Source organism: Polyodon spathula, chromosome 2, assembly GCF_017654505.1.
Source record: "Polyodon spathula isolate WHYD16114869_AA chromosome 2, ASM1765450v1, whole genome shotgun sequence".
NCBI lineage: Eukaryota > Metazoa > Chordata > Actinopteri > Acipenseriformes > Polyodontidae > Polyodon > Polyodon spathula.
Window position 1 is genome coordinate 1872818 of NC_054535.1, and position 18204 is coordinate 1891021.

Here is an 18204-nt window from a genome sequence, read left to right on the forward strand (position 1 = left end):
TGGTAACTGTGGAGAAAAAAAAAAAAATAGAGCCCAATCTTCCATGCCAGTTTTTTTTTTTTTTTAATAATGTAACTTTAAACTGAAAACAATGACACATTTTACATTAACTGGGTAATACATTCTGAAGCTAAAACTGAAAATCTGTTAAATGAAAATGGTTCAGGTTTAAATTTTTACCATCCCTTGTAAGCAAATTCTCCATCCACTTCCAACAGTCCTTCAAAGAGAGTACACCTACATCGATGTCTGTGTTACTCTTAATGACTATACTAATGCTATAAAAACCACAACCCATATTTAGAAAGCATTTCCCAGCATCTGGTTTGATGCACTGCAGAAAATGCAATGCAATCTTTGAAAGCTTGAGTTGTATCACTATTAATACCACAGACACATTTGCCAAAATAGTGTACTCTAAACAACCGACATTTAAGCGTCCTACATAGTAAACACTGATACCTAGGGATGTGGAACTGCAGCCTGACACTGAAGATTCTTCAATTGTCCCTGAAAATAAGGTAGTATGTTCCAGATAATTATTCTGTATTCCAGAATACTATGTAAACCGCTTCAAACTAAGGACATGAAAAACAAAAAGAAATTATCTGAAACACCCAAACCAGGTCATTTTTTTTTTTTCAAAAAACCACCATTAGTTTTTCCCAAAACTTATGAACAAGGAGAAAAAAAGTATGAAAGTCATTTGAAGTCATTATTCAAGTAGTTTTAACATTTTCTTTCTTCTTTCTGGCAAATCAGGAACGCCTTATAGTTACACAAATAGAGAATGAAGTATGAACAGACTGGTCTAGGATCCAAAAATAGAAGTCCTGACTTTATTTACCTGCGTGCCAAATAATCTATGAAATGGTTTTGTATTAGTCTTAACAGGTTATCTTTATATTTCCTCCAAACCCTGACTTCTACGTTTATGTGCAAATCACATACAAAAATGTTCATTGACAGGAGATTTCGCAATCCAAGTACCAAAACCATGCTGCATTACATAGGACCGCAGCACGTTTTTGGCTTCTTGGTAAGGTTTCGCCATCATCTAAAACAAACAAACAAAGTCGTATTAAGAAAATATCCCTGCAACGATACACAATGTTCATATTTAAGTAAGGCTTGCAACTCACTAGCCCTGCAACCAGTCCTGGCTTTCTGAACTTCCCTTGTATAGGTATATTATTAAAATGCTGAGAGTTTGAAAAAATCAGACCCCTGGTAAATGTGCTAGGACCCTGTTTAGTAAGACATACTGTACATTATCGATAATACCTCTGTCAACGAGTGCCTTTTTACACATGCTTTAATATGCACAACTCTGTATATCCATCAATGGTTTGGAACACTGTTCTTCCACTTAATACGCTTATGCAAAAACGAATTGCCTTTATTTTAACAAAAATTATGATTCATTTATTATAACTGCAACAGATGAATGAACATGTCAGGGTTATACGTTTAAAGCACTGTTGTGGTGACATTACAGCAAGTACATATCCCCCTGCCTCCAGTGTAATAAATACAATAATGCAAATAAAAAATAAAAAGTAAAATGCAGTTACCTTTGCTTCATGATAAGTAACAGCTTCAAGAAGTTCTTGTCTGTTCGCTTCTTTGGCAACCAAATTGAAACGACTAAGCATTGCAGCTTTGCAGAGGCGACTTGCCATTGCTGTACCAGTTTTAAATGGGGAACTGAAGTGGAAGAAAAGGCAAGGGAACATTTTCAACAGCAACAGGTATAACGTGGTTTAGCAGTATAACTTTTTTTGTTATTTGTAAGCAGGCATGACGCAAATAATGCAGCAGAAACTCAGCTTACAACTTGATTATACAAACAGATATTGTAGAAGTGTTTCAAAACTAAAAATGTTTACCTTTCAACTGTTTTTCCAGTCAAACCATCAACGATTTCCAAGGAAATGTCTCCCTGACTCCAGTTCATACTCAGTGTTTTTTGTGCCAGACTCATTTCTATGGGGTGGGCTGAGGACACCAGATTAATATGAGGTCTGTAGACACAGTAGTACATGGGCAACCTAGAAGTAATCCCATCGACTCGCTGTTTTACAGCTATTTCTAGTCCCCTTACATCACTGCAGTTAGCATCCCCTATAAAAAACACAAACAAGAAAAAACTCAAGTGGCCCATCATTATGGGATTCCTATCACTATATTAACATATTTCAATCAATCGTTTCTATAACCAAATACGTATGACTTACCTAATGCAGTAAATTGAGAGAAAAAAAGGGAGCTCATTTGACATGATTATCATTGTCAGTCCCTCCAGGATTGCGCGATTGCAGAAATAAATAAATAATGGAATTTGCGCTCCTGTGGAATTTTCAATATTTTTGCAAAAAAAACGCCAAAAAACTCTCAAAACATTTGCTCCCTACTATCACTAGAGCGCATCCACGCTATTCATATAGTGGTAAGTGTGGTGGGGTTTCAGTGTAGGCTTTAGTTCAGTCATGGAGAGATTCCCAAGACCAGCTGTGAGCTCCGGAAACAAATTTAAATTAGCACCAAACATAACTACCAAAGACGGCACAAACGCAAGTCCAGTATTTCCAATAACTCACCGTCATAGCTTCTGCTAAAATGGCAATGACCATGGATAGACAAAGAGTGACTACTGAAGAACAAAATAAGATGATTATTATTATTATTTTACAAAAGGATTTCATAGTTTAGTATCAAGTTCAAAGCAAAACGTTGTTCGTTATTCCTATGTGAAAGGTCAGACAAAAATAATTAGGGCTTTGCTTGTACTCCTTGTGTTGCAGGTCCTGAAAGATGTCATTCTAATTATATATGGAAATGCACATGTTTCTGTACATGGTGTAGTAACATGAATGCTCAACAAGGAAGGGGGAGGCAAACTATAGTATATATTATCCGAATACTTGGGATGACAACATTCGTGAAAATCGTTACTTTCACGTTTGTTTTGTGGTATGTGATGGTAGCACTTCACATTGTGGCCTTGGTCAAAGAAACAAAAATACTAGTTTATCAGCCAACCAGTGTCGCCTGTCACAGCTTCCAAACTATTTCTATGTGCTGTCTCAATGTGGATACGTTTTTAAAAATTACAACATTTTGGTGAACACGTTTCTAAAAATACCCTGCTACTTTTGTACAAAAATGCTCCAAGCCTAGTACACATTTGTAAAACAGTGCATTTCTAACCTGAATCCCAGTGCACAACTACAATCTTATTCTGCTAGGCAACTATTAAATGTTTGCTCTGTTTTTTTTTTTCAGATTTTAGTAATGTGATTTTACAGTTACAGCTTGCATTTACATACCATGTAATTTACATCAGACCTATTGTACATTCCAAATACCTGTGCTAACAGTATATAGTATTATACAACAAAAGGAGGTGATTGCAAATAGAACGTTTATTTACATGGATTCAATGGTTGTGGGCCCTCTTTAATAATAGACATGTTACATTTTACACAGTTTAAACTGGCAGAATAGCAAAAGATGACATAGTACACATAGGGCCTCTCTTTATTAATTTCATTTTCCGGTGCTTATTTTTAGCCATTTGAGTTATGTAAAATCTGGCTTTTCTTTTTATATACTGTATGAAATTACTGTTTTCAGTTACTTTCCAAAATGCTTGGGTGGTTTTTCTATCAAAATATGTATAGTAAATCGACAGTATTTAAACTGTATCTTTTTTCCTTTGCTGCCTTCCACAATGAAATCCTTATGGTCACAGGCACATTCTTCTGGGGTTTTTACAGACTTTTTTTACATTTCGCCACAATTTACAATTGTTTTAAATCCTCTGTATCTTAACTAATACAGCTTTAAAACCCACAAACAAGCCTCCATTCCTAATTGTAATCTCGTTTTAAACCTCACAAGCGGACTCTCCAATATAAGTGTAGGAATCTGCTGCCAGTCACTAGTTAGGGTAGGTTTACAGTATTCATAAAGAATAAATGATAGATACAAGTTAGGAAGGAGGGACACTGCCTAGCTGCACTGGGAAAAGTACTTAATTTTTTAAAAGGGAAAGGGGTGAAGTCAGCATGAATTGAGTAACCAGTTCCAGTTTTTTTCAGTTTTATTGGCGATATACCGATTTCTTTTTGTATAGGGGATGTTTTATCATTTTCTAAATCGTTAAAACTGATAATCAGAATCCCTAAGTATGAGACACACTACACACAGCATATTAACTTAGCCATGTACTACTTTGAGTAAACAGAACACGTAGATTTGACTGCTGACAAGCTTCTACTACTTACCCATTAAAATACTGCTAATGTAAATGGGCTCTATGTAATGGCTTAAGAGGGCTCCTTGGAAGCCAAGCACTTCCCATTGCATAAGTTTGTCACTGGCCGACATGCTCACTACTTTGGAGGCAACCTGGTTAAACTGGCATGAGAATGCAGAGAAGACCTTGCCATCAACAGTCACATGAAGCCCCATCTGGTGGCTAACCTCGTATGCAGAAATGGAGTGTGGGTTTAGGCGTCTGGAAGATAAAATAATTAATAATCATTCAATTTAGCATATCTAAATCTGTGCAACAAAATGCAACAAAGTTTAGTTTTGTCTTTCTTTCCCAAAACACCACTCAGTTCACCTTGTTTTGCTGTATTGTATATTCGTAATTATACAACAATCAAGAAATATTAAGGCATGATTCTCTGTATCACATGAAAAATCATGGCATAATAAATAAAAAAATAAAATAAAAACATGAATCTGTTTGATTTCAAAACAAGAAAAGCTGAATGGATTTATTGATTATCTGCTGATAAATACTTAAGACAATTTCAGTAATACACACATCTAGTTTTTATTTCAGTCCTTATTTTTTGTTAAACTTAAAAGTTTGTTACTCCGGTTAGAATTAAGCAACAGTAGTAAAAGTTAAAAAATAAATAAATAAAAAGCAACAACTTGTTAGTGTTAAATTATATTATTAAATAAGTAGGCTGCTGTGGTATACTTGAACAAAGCTGCGTATCTGTCCTATCTGTAAATGTGTTATGTTGGTCAAATTGTGCATTAGACTTTGATTCTGTGTAGTAAAATGGAGAAATCTTGGCAGACCCAGACGAAGCCTATCCCTGGCACAATGACAGAAAACCTTACAGAACTGCTGTTAGAGAAAGGACATTCTGACTGACATTAACATGAGACTACTACAGGTGGCAAAAGCCACTTGCAATACTCACAACTGTGGCTGAATCTGAGCGGCTCCTTTTGGCAGTTGATTCATGTACAAATGAATGGTAACGTTTGTTTTCAGGATGAGCAGTTTTGTTGTCTGGTCTGGAACAAATATGGACTTTTCTACCATTGTAGGGTTTTTACTGTAAAACAGTAAAAGTTGCCTGTAGAGAAACCTATAAATAATAAAAAAAACACACATACATGACATACTATATAAATTTAAGGCAGTAAACAATATGTCAACTTAAATACTTCCAGTATACTCATACCTCTTCACTCATTGTAATCCATGTTTCACTAGCTTTCGCCTTCTGAAACCAACCGGCTGTGCTTCCTGAAACTGCCACTTGCTATGTTCTTATCAGGTATTAATGTCTTTAGAAGCTGTGACGAGGCCATCCCATTGCACCAAACATATACACTGAAACCTTCATGTAAAATGTTGTGATGTATGTATATCTGCCATGGTTACTGAGGTACTCAATTTGAAATGCACTCCTTTGATCAGCACCTCCAGCACACAGTGAAAAACTTGTCTAAAGGCATATATTGATGGAAATTTAAATGAATTTGCTATACTTAAAAAAAATAGATAAATAAATAAATAATTCAACAATTATAACTGGAGCCTAATATTTGTACACATGGAAAATACTATCATTGTTATAGCAAATATGGCAGGGTACATTTTGTCATAAAAGGGTTAACTTTTCTTGCACGATACCCTCAATCGAAAACAGACCAAGGTAATCATAGAATACACTTGTGCACATGTCTAAATGAAAACTGACTGCTCTCCTGCTCCTATTATGCACCGGACTTGCCTGACCTATGTACCACATTACCAGAGCCTCAGCTAATGCACTATTACAACATTATAGATATAACTTGTAAATTTACCTTGCTGCATCCCAGTTCATATTGTATTTTAGTAGTATTATTTGCACTTACTGTAAACTACACTATACTTAAATATTAAACTTGCATTGTAACTGTTTACTGCCGTGTAACACCTGCAAGTCACCTTGGATAAAGGCGTCTGCCTGCCAAATAATTAATAAATAGAGGTTTGAATAGCAGTTTTAAAAATGTATTTAAGAAATGTTTATGTATTGGCACCCTCTAGATGAAAACAAAAGCAAACATTTCTCTTGAACCATTTCTCCATAGACAGGTTGGAACTAATCCAAATGCATGTTAAACAACTGTTTAACTAACTCCATGCTTTGTGAATAGGGCACAAGGTTTCCAATCATTTACCTTTGATAAATACAGTTCCTAAAATATCTGAACAATTTTTGAAACAGTCATGTCGCTACTGCCCAGATAACTTTCAAAAGAATCAGATTGTTTGGGGGGTACACCACTGATAAGGGTGCAAAACAAATATTTTATTTGGTTAACATGCAGATTAATACAGAGCGTTAATAAACAAATTTGAAAATGTTTAGTTTTTTCTTCATCTTCTAATACAAAACGTTTTGCCCCTATTTGCATACCAATGACTGTTTGACCACTTTGTGGGTGAGGACCAATTTTCATTATTAGTGTTATCACTGTAAAGCATGTTGAAACTGTTTTGTACAGTACAATACTCCGTGAACGATCACAGGGTATACGCTATATATTTCACAGCGATTTAAAGACAGTAAAAGTGGTCAAAATGTATTTAAGGTTAATGAACATGAACATAGAGGAGTACCTGCAACCTTTAGCAAACAGTTGTGGCTGAACTACGTACCGTAGCAGGGAGCGTCTTGCAGAAACAACAGCATGCGAGTCATGCAGGGTCCTGCCATTAGCAGGAACACACTCACTTGTGTTAAAGTCCCCCGTTCCTATGGCCACAACTTCACATTCTGTTGCTGGATAAAAATTAATTTTTTTATTTAAAATATATATTATATACACACACGCACACGTGCGTACAAGTTTAACAGTTAAAGATAAAACACCTGTTCCTTAGTCTGTTTTCAAAAGAAACAGTGTAAACCACATTAAATAGCCCCACTTCTTGAAAATAAACCTTTTAGGCAAATTATACAACCCCTGCAATTTTACAAGACCACCTAAAAGTTTGGGGCTACAGAAAAAAAAAAAAGGTTGTGGGTTTCATGTAAGAAACCAAGTGTGAAAACAGACCTACCTACCTCAGTCAAACACAATCAATTACTTACTAGTTGAAAATGAAAATTAAAAATCTAGAAATGTGAGATTTTGTGAACAAAAACAAAGCACCCCTGGTTGCATAATCTATCTATCAAAAAAATCAAATAGTTTGTAAACACAAAGTAACATGGAATGTGAAAGGTTAAATTATTAACATATCCAGAGGTTAAAAAACAATATCACACTGAAATGGTTAATTAACTGGACACCAGAATACAAGTGTGTACCAAATATGCAGACCCTATGCCAAAGCATTAGGTCTGTATCATTAATATAGTCAGAATTCAAAGGTGTAAGTGAAAGGGGCAACATAAAGACAAAGCAACTGTGCAGCACAAAATTTCCACAGAATACATTAAACCTAGAGATTTCTTATTTTACTCACAGAATTGATCAATTCAAACATTTGCCTTTTTTATACTCAAGTCCAAATGCATTAAACCATCACTTGTCTCACACTGTGCCAGGATGCGCCTGCCCATGTTTGTGTAAATGTACTGTATTGTGTTTTATTACTGATTAAATCCCCATCCCTCTAAACTCCTACGTGCCTTGTTTTGTGTCTTTGTTTCTGTTGAGTTATTTAATAAATACACAACCAGCACTTCACTTGCAGTTCTGTCTATACTTCCTGCTCTATGACGTCACCACCCAGCCATCCGTGACACACACAGTGCCCCAAACACAATGCACACACCCCCCCCCCCCCCCCCCCAAGTTTACCATCTATAATGTTGACTATATAAGGAACTTTTAGGCAACTTACTAATTATTACCTTGCTGTTATGTGTTGCTAAAGTAGCTTACTTTATAAATCAGTCCATTCTTGCACTACCAGAGCTCGTTTTACAACCCCTCCTCATACTCACAAGTTTCAATCACAAAAGCTGCCACAGTACTCCCACAGCTTCGAAACTCTGGGTGCTTGTCAATCAGCTTGTTGAGCACCTGCTTCACAGCTAGTAGAATCTTTTCGTACATTGGGTTTTTTCTTTCTAAAATCAAATTAAAACAATTCAATGAATAGCACCCCTTGCCCTGCAAGCTCTGTTGCTGACTAAAGTGTCCTTTTTTATACACAAACAGTATTTCTATTGGTGTCACAGGTTAAAAAGCTATTGTTACAATCAGCGCTCCAGAGAAGGTTCTGGGTCATTGAGCAATTTACTTTCCAATTCAGTGATTTTGGGTGCGTAAAATGTTGGTCATGTGTTTCTAGCAATTCCCAGGCAGGCTACAAGTGGCCCATCATTTCTCTAGCTGCTGCATGAAGTATATTCACAATTGGACCAACTAGACAACAGGAATCAATGATGTACAAGAAGCTTGATAACATGCCAACTTAAGCTGTACACCAAAACTGCTCTGTGTATTCTTTACACATTCAATTTAAATATCATGCGTAATTAATATTTTCTGAATGCCTGAAAAACCCAGTACACAGCTTATCTGGAGCACTGGTTACAATGGCTCCATCTCCTGGTATCTCTGCAGCTGGTCATTTTACAGTGGCTTCTTGCAACTTTCACCTTCGCAGACTTCTTGATAGGAATTTTAAATACTGCTGTACTTACCATAACTAAATTTTGCATGTAAAGGTTCATGGCACAGACTCTCCTTGGGTTTCAAAGGCAGTGGAGGAGGGCCTGCTGTAAGTGCAAAAAGAAAAAGGGTTGCAATACAACTCCCCAGAAATCGTCAGACGCGCAAAAAGAAACTGAAGCTTTTAAATAAATGACTGTGTGCTCATCTACTAGATTTTAAAATTAAACTAGAAATGTGTGTTTTTGTGAACAATAACAAAGCAACCCAGTGGCATAATCAAACTGGTATGTTATATCAGATCAAATGGTCTGTAATGATGAAATAATCTGAAAATGATCTGTATCAATCAGATGTTGAAATGTGGCTATGAAAATGTTTTTCTGGACATCACCTGTAATGGAAGTTTACTGAGAGAATCATGGAGTGCTAAGGGATCTCTTAATGAAAGGCACTACACAAAATTAATGGTATATTATTACTGAATACAAATGTGTCCAACTACAGTACAAAGGCACTAGGTCAAAGTGTGTTATCTGTACCATTGATATGGCCAGTTTAAATCAATCTGGAAGTGGAAAGGTTCATTTTAACAACACACTGATGTGTATCAAACATTAAGACAGTACCTCAAGGTGTACGGCCTCATGCAGTTATTAGCAGGCGAGACAAAGCTGCAGGTTTGCAAACTTTTACACGTTTTTATGGGGATGCTTAAATACCTGAACTTGAATGTTGGTTTTTATGCCAATGCAGATACTTGGATGCATGTAGGTACACAAACCCATTTTAGTACATTACACGTAGCATGAACAAAAGAGTAAAAAATAATGCTTTTTTCTTTTTTTACAATGACTTGAATTTAAGTTCAAGTACTGAATCCTAGTGGTCACCAACTTTAACCCACTCTCAAATATATATATATATATATATATATATATATATATATATATATATATATACACACACACACACATATATATATATATATATATATATATATATATATATATATTACACACACACACAAACTGTATTATAAACATTATATATATATATATATATATGTGTGTGTGTGTGTGTGTGTGTATATATATATATATATATATATATATATATATATATATATATATATATATATATATATTTCCAATTCTTAAACTAACCTGATGATTCAAGGAGCTTTGGCTTTTTGTCAAGAGACTGCAGGAACTCATCAAGAGCAAACCTTGCAGCACTGGCCTTCGCTTCCTTTTTATTCTGTCCCATTCCTGTCTTGTACTCAACACCATCAATTACAGCGCAGAATGCAAAGTAGAGTCCTTGGATATTACCTGTTGACAAATTATAAACACTACCTTTGTTGAGCTTTCAGCTTGACCATAAGCCATTATTTGTATTTAACCCTTAGCGGTCCATTTATTCAGCGCTTGTCAGGCGCGTCAGGTCCAATTTATTTTCACACGCGCTGTTTATTTTACATGCGCCAAAATTTTTTTTCAGTGTAAAACAGGTTTAAAAGGCACTGAATCGCAAAAGGACACTCAGTACTGTATCTCCAGCCAAGCCCCAACCCTTGTTCGATGAATTTTTCACATACCTCTTTATAGATCCAAGTCATTATTTTAAATTACTATAACATCTCAAAAAGCTCTGCAAATGTCCGTTATATTCTTTGAGCGCTGGATGCAGAAGCAACTATTTCCTTTATGTCTATTTTATCTCTGTGGTACATGGGGCTTTCAGATACGCCCTTTCTTTCGGTTTCACTCAACCATTGAAAGGTTTTCTCTGCTTTTTCCGGAGAAAAAACTACAGACCTGTGCTTGACGTCTATTTGATGATGTCGGACAAGGTCCAACATCTGACTGGAAAGGGAAAATTGTAATGTCGGACCTGGTCCAACATAGGCCCGCAAAGGGTTACTGTTTTAGGAGCACAACCGCACCACCTCAACACAACTGAGGGCGGACAGGATATGTCAAACAGCAAAACTCCCTGTATCTGACCAAAATGCAGATAGTTCTTTAAGACGGGCTAATCACCTCAGATGTGTAATGGCAAAGCCAAGAAACAGGACACTACTGCCTGCCCATGACAGCTAAATAAAGCATTTCGATTTTTTTGCTTCGGCAGGTTACATAATCTGGCCCAGGCTCAAAATACCATTAACTACACCCTACAATTTAAAAAAATATATACAAAATCAACTTCATGATGATTTGCTGAAATGTTTTTTGCACATGTGGTGTGCAATTTCCTCAATAATACATCCCCACTTCTGTAACACTCATGCTTACCTGTGGTTACCGTTTCCTTGAACTCAAGATGAAATTGCAGTAACTGGGCCAACTCATACAATGCCGATACAGCATGCGTTTCTCCTCTCCTGTATTTTTCAAGAAGCTCTTCTGGGATGTTCTTTTGTCTTGTTTCTTCTTTAACCAGTGCATTTTGAGCAATTTTAGTAGCTGCTGAGAATAAGTTATTAAAAACTGCAGAGCCCCACGATCATGTTCAATTTTACACTAAAACACTAGTTTCCATGGTTTCTGATATTGTATACTATAAATTTTTCATACTGTGGTTTTGCCTTACTAACGCAAGGAAGATTGTAGTGTGCAAAATTTGGTTTGTCCAATTTTCGCTTATAATCCCGATTTTAGGTACACTTATGTAACCTGGTGTATATGTTTGGTTGGAGTCTATTGGCTGGTTCCCAGACTCTGACATTAATGATGTAGTACATAATGTTTTCTTAAGTAAACATGTAACTACAAAAGTAAACACTGTACTAAACAGAACACATGGTTTAAATGGTATTGTAATTTCAGTGACAAAAAATGTATGGTTGCTTGTAAGTTACCCTTTTTAAAAATATTTTTAAAAGAAAAACTTAACAGAATGTCGCTAATACAGTTCTCACATTTGGGTAGAACATCCTTTTTTGATCCCATAGCTGCATTGTTGTTAAGGTTAACAGAGAAGTTCGGGGCCAGGAAAGGCATGTGCATTCCAGGAGGTACACACGTGTTCTTCTTTAAAATCTGAGCAAAGCTGGGCCCCCTAGAACCTCGTACACACGAACCACGGTCCACCATTGCGACTCTATACAAAAAATACAATTAATCAAAACTATGGAGTGAAATAACTTTCTGAAATACTTACAATAAATCAAATAAATGGGTACCTGAAAAATGAATGTGTAGACTCGTAAAAAGCATCTCCAATACGAGTACAACTCATTTTTGACAGTCATTTCACGCTCACAAAAAGATTTATATGCAAAGCTCAGGCAGCCACAGCCAATGTGATCGAGGAGTATTTAAACGCATGCGGAGGTTGCCGCTTGCATCTAGTGTAAGCGTAGGGAGAGCTGTATTTCAGTTGCACTATGCACAATCTCAGCTGGCCTTCTACTGTTCCACCGTTTTATTATTTATAATGTATATTAATAGTTTATTTTTATATCCATTGTTTTCAATTGCATGTGCATGCAACACGTGTTACGAAGAAAAACAAATGCGTTTAATAACGCCAGGTAAACATCACAATGGTAAATATCGTACCTGAATTAGTTACATTGAGAAGGCCAGCATGTTTTTGTAAAATGTTTATTATTAATATTATCCCAAAGGCTGGGAAGCCTATTGTTATTGTTAAGTTGTTTTGTTTTTTGTTTTATAATTTTTTTTTCCCAAACCTTTAAGCTGCTGCTGCTTCGAAGCTGTGTGACTGATCAGGTTCTGACTTGGCAGGTAACAAGCTGTATTCATTGGCTGTCTGATGCTGAAAAAATTCTGCTGCTGCGTCCTTGCAATTGGCGCCATGACCTATTTTTTGATAAAACCTTTTGAAATCTTCTTGGGAATCGGTGAAGCGATTGATCTGAAACTTGGCATCAGCATCCAAACCTGCATAAAGTTTGCGAAGCAGAAGTTGCTGTGATAAATTTTAATGTAAAAATGGCTGCCACAAATCTTATTGAAACGCACCCCTAAAAACAAACTGCTGCTGTTTGAAAACCGTTTGTCCAATAAACTCCAAACATGGTAGTTATTGTCCCAGTAACAAGAGAATACAAATGTCAAAATGGTTGTTTTATAAAACAAGATGACCGCCAGGTGTACGTTTACGTCTGAAATTTAAAACTGCCTCAGTTGACAAACTGTTTACTTGACTAACTCGAAACTTCACAAGCATCATCCTTGACACTAGCAATACAACTGACTTAAGAAACTTACGTTAAAACACGCATTTTTGAAAAAAAAAAAAAAAAAAAAACTTTCACAATCTTCTTCTGTGGAACACTTGAAGTTGCTGATTTTAAACTTAGCACACTGAAAACTTAGCACACTTGGACAGGTACCGATACTGGGGCTTGGGAGTCGTAAAACTGCCTGGCAGTTCTAGTTATTATTTACTGCAAGATGTCTAAGAAACAGGAACAAAACTTTTGGCAGGTTATTCTACCTATAACTTTCAATTGTTTGCCAGTATGAAGATGAAACCGATTGTTAATTCGTATTGGCACATTTTGCTCAGCGATTTAAGACGGGGCAACGTCAAGACTCTCCTAGGCAGCATTCCCTCTACGGCTAAAATGCGCGCATTTTTCACAGTAACTGGCAACAACCTTCACACACCGTTTACTAACTTCCACAAGTTATTATAATAAATATTAACCTCAATTGAGACTCCAGCCTCACAAGGTAAACCTATTATTTTAAGACCATTCTTACAAAGCATTAACAAGCATATTTGTGTCCGTCTTGCAGCTGATTCTCTGACTTCCCTCAAAAAATGCACATCACATTAGTGCAGAGCTCGCTCGGCACCAGTGAATCTACTGCTACAGGATGGCCAAAGCAGGCGTCTGGAGATTCTCTCATGCTGTTCGGTTCTGTTCATGAACTTGACAGTTCTTAACTCGTCACATAATTGAATACTAAAATCAGTGAAGCACAACCTTCCTGCACTTAGAAGTATAAATACTCCGGTAAACAAATATAAATCACAATACTCAGGCAGTTTTTGTTTTACTTACCTTTTAAAAAATGACCATTTAAGAATCATCAAGCTTTTTGAAACTGGTAAAAAATGTAATCAGCACATTAGTCAAAAATACAAATTTAGGGCTCCCAAGTTGCGCAACCAGCAAAGGCGCTCCATGTGTATGTGCCCTATAGCCTGGGGATCGCAAGTCTGAATCCAGGCTGTTACAGCCGACCGTGACCAGGGGTTCCTAGGGTGCGGCCACAATTGGCCAAGTGCTGCCCTGGTTGGGAGGGCTTAGGTCGGCAGGGGAATCCACGGCTCACCGCTCAGCAACGACCCCTGTGGCCGATAGGGCACCTGTGATTCCGCAGTGGAGCTTCCAGATCTGAGTTGTCCTCCAGCACTATAGTTCTGGTGGCCTCACTGTGGATCCACAGTGCGAAAAATGACAGATTGGCAGGAGCATGTTTTGGAGGACACGTGCTCCAGCCTCCGTTCCCCCGAGTCAGCAGGGGGGTTGCAAGCGGTGAGCAGAGGATACAGATAATAATTGGACGTACCAAATTGGGAAGAAAAACCGGGGTAAAAAATTGGAGACGACTAAATTTATAAAAAAATAATAATTAAATTAAAAAATACACATTTAAGTGTATAGTAGCTGAATATGACATATGTCCATTAGTATTTTTTTTTGCGAGTTTATTCATCATGTGACTTCACTCTTATCTGCTAAAACTCAACATGGCGGCTGCACCAACGAAGAAAAAGCAATGTTTCAGTAAGACAGAGCTAAAAGTCTGATTATCTATACGAGGATGGTGCAATAGTATTCTTAGTTTTGCTTTAATTCGCGTGACCATGTACGAGTCAATACCATTAAATATCATAATGCCAGCCATAAAACACGCAGAGAATAAGAAAGCAAATAAGACTACAACAATGGCAAAGCACTGCATTCTATGCTGAAAAACTAAGACCTAAGATACTGCGCTCAAGGCGGAGCTTTCCCAAAGTAAGCTAAATTAAATTGTGTATTTCATTATTGTTCAGTTTATTTCTTTCCAACTACCTGCTTTTAATGAAGCTATAATTAGCAATTTTAAACCACGGCCGTTTAATTGAATTACATTTTCTGACGACGAAGAATTGAGCTCAAGACTATTTTTCTAGCTATACAAAAAAAGGAAAACGATCACTTTATTGTGTAAATGATGCAGTCACTACACTACACATCGTTGGTTTCATAAAGACTGTCTGGAGAAACGCCTCTTTAAATCTTACAAATAACACTGTAGAATTAGGAAAGAAACAAATTATGCGTTTACATTAAGAGGCGCTATTTAAATTACAAATCGGGCGATTGTGGCGGAGATATGAGTTTTGGTTGGAAGTCTCCCTCCCAACCTGTGAGGGCATGAAATAGCGAAAGGGAAAGTCTTTGGACGGGCCGGTCTGACAGTTCATTTCCAGGGTCGGGAAGTTAGTCAGCCTGTATGAAGGAGAGACTCTGTTGCAGGAACATATTGACCTGGAAGGTAAACGAGGTAGCAGCTGCAAACAATAAAAGCAGCTGCAATCATTTACCAAGCGGTCATGTGTGGGACACATGTAACTATAAATAGTGATACAGAGGGGGGACTATATATTTTCTTTTTCTTTATTTTGCAAGGTTCAATCTGTAGTGTACTTACCTATAGACCCCAGTAGGTGGCAGATGCGAGCCATTTTGCTGTAAAGCACAAAGCTGCAAGGTGTAACTCTTGCACTGTCTTCACAAATATCTATTTTAAAATACATACCAGGTATGTAGCTCCTCCAAAATGACTGTATTTTACCCTCTGCTGTTCTGTGAACAAAAAACTGTTTTAATTCTAAAATTGCCTCATTGTAATTGTCCGCTGTGGGTAAAGTACTAAAAATATAAGATGGAAAATGGAATTTGGTATTCCCAAGAATGGAATCATTAGTAGCCCTAAACATGGTTAAAATTGAAGGTAGTGTAGATGCCAGCGTTTTATGCAGTAGTATAAAGCAATTTTATGCAGGCCACCAGTTAAGCATGCAGGCCCTAGGATAACAACCGACAGGGCTGGGTAGGATCAGAGGATGATTCAAAATCAGAGGCAGCCGCAATAAATGAATTGTTTAAAGTAAAGTGTAAAGTTGTTGATACTTGTGTTGGAATATTGTTTCAAAATTGTATAATGCAACAAAAATATATTAAAAGGGTTAATGTGTGGCCAAAAGTTTCTCACTGATAATTTACCCTTTCTCAGTCAAAACAGAAAGTTTATCAGTACTTAAAAAGCTTAGAGGGAACGCTGCTCCTAGGTTTGCTTATAGAATCTAGGGAAGCATTTTTAGTCAGAGCAGATGTCTTTCAACCACCTAAACTATTTCATTTTAAGATACCATCTGGGATCATCCTCATACTGGCAAGCGATTGAAAGTTATAGGTAGAATGAATAACCTGTCAAACAAGTGCTGTTCCTGTTTGTTGGATGTCTCACGGCAACCAGCTATAATGTGGATTATAACCTTCTATGAAATCCCTGTTAAATAAAGATTTGCACTTTGGGTCAATTACATTTGTTCAGCACCTTGACACCCATGTTGACTGTGTTACATGGGTAAAACAAAAATAGAATTTGTGAACACAAAAGTGCTACACTCAACACTGGGATACATGACACGCGGGCACAAGTCAGTCGCGTTTTACCGTATTAAACAAATCAATTCTAATTTTATTTTTATTTTAATTTTATCGCACACACACACAAATATTATATAATATATATAATATATAATATATATATACTTCGATATATATATATATAGATATATATATTTTCGAATTAAAGAGCCAGCTGCCCAACATTTCGATGTTGTAAAGCTAATATACTATTGCAACGACTAGTTTACAAACATGCACAGATGCTGCTCATTTTTTGTGTGTGTATATATTATATATATAGATAGATATAGATATATATAAACAAATTAACAAACTTACCCACCACACTATTTGCAACTCCGTCACCAGTTTCCTGATACAAAGCCCATCTCTTAAATGGTACCATTTATTTGATTATCCGCAAATCTTTATTGTGCAGTTACATAGCGCTTGACCTGACCAAAATGCAACAACCAAGTTTTTTTTGTTTTCATGTGAGAAACGACATACCTCCTTCAGAGAAACGTGTTAGAAAGTTAAGACATGGAAAAATGCTGTAAATTCAATGTATTTGACATACATATATTAGAACATTTATTCTGTCTCATGTGTTTTAATATATGTTACATGTTTTGAAAACACTTATCAATTATCAAGTAACAAGTGGATATATGCAGATTTAATTAACTAAATGTATCAGGAATGTTTTTCTTCTTTACTGATAATAATGCAATGAACAACTAATTTTATTTATAAAACAAAAATAATATAATCGAGAAAATAATCGAGAATAGTGTCCATTATTCTTATGAAGACACCGAGAATGAACTTGTATTATGTCATTGCAGTGAATCAATGTCTTGTAATTTGCCAAAACATCAATATTTTTAAATTACTGTAAGGTCCCTCAGGTCATAGAATAACACACTTTTTATACAAGCAGACTACATAATAAAAAATACTGAAATAGTGTTAAAGTTTGTATGGTTTCCGAGGTAAAAAAGACCCCAATTCCAAGATACTACTGTCAGTGAACTTTTACAGTAAGAGTCAAATACAGCCAAAAAAACGGCTGGTCTTGGCAGAGCATCCCACTGAAAAATGCTTGGTACCGAAAGGTTTAATGGAGAATTGAATGTATGTACTGTGTCCACAGTTGCCTTTTGGAAAGTGATTTTCAGAATCATATCAATCAATTAAAATACTTCTGTACCAACAAAACCAACTATAGGACATTTAAATGGAAGCCTACTTATTTGAAAAACACTTTCCGCTATGTATTTTTGACATTATCTTTTAATGTTTGTACAGATTGTACAAAGTATCTTTTAATGTTTGTACAGGCTGTACAGTTTCTGGTACAGCAGTTAACAAAACTACAGTTGTGCAGACCAAACTAATTTGACAATAATCTGTGCTTGAAATGGAAAAAGAAAAATGGTGGTACTCAGAGTACTCTCATGCTCCCTTGCCACCTCTTCCTGCCCAGCTCCCTCCCTTTTCACACTTGCTTACTGGAGCCGAGCAGAGCCCTCACGGTGCTGCTAGTTTCACACTTGTGATTTTGTTGAGCCAAGCCAGAACTGTGAAAT

General features: G+C 36.4%; 1 protein-coding gene across 1 annotated transcript; it reads right to left on the minus strand.

Annotated features, from left to right (window-relative positions):
* Positions 1–134: 134 nt before the first annotated feature.
* Positions 135–12030, minus strand: adad1 (adenosine deaminase domain containing 1 (testis-specific)). Its single transcript, XM_041271510.1, has 11 exons — positions 11867–12030; positions 11241–11411; positions 10107–10274; positions 9008–9044; positions 8268–8455; positions 6971–7094; positions 5232–5402; positions 4290–4522; positions 1890–2124; positions 1575–1707; positions 135–1057 (listed from the first exon to the last, which is right to left on the minus strand). Exons 1-11 carry the CDS (start codon positions 11952–11954, stop codon positions 944–946), a joined length of 1662 nt encoding a protein of 553 aa, XP_041127444.1. The 5' UTR covers positions 11955–12030; the 3' UTR covers positions 135–943.
* Positions 12031–18204: the final 6174 nt, after the last annotated feature.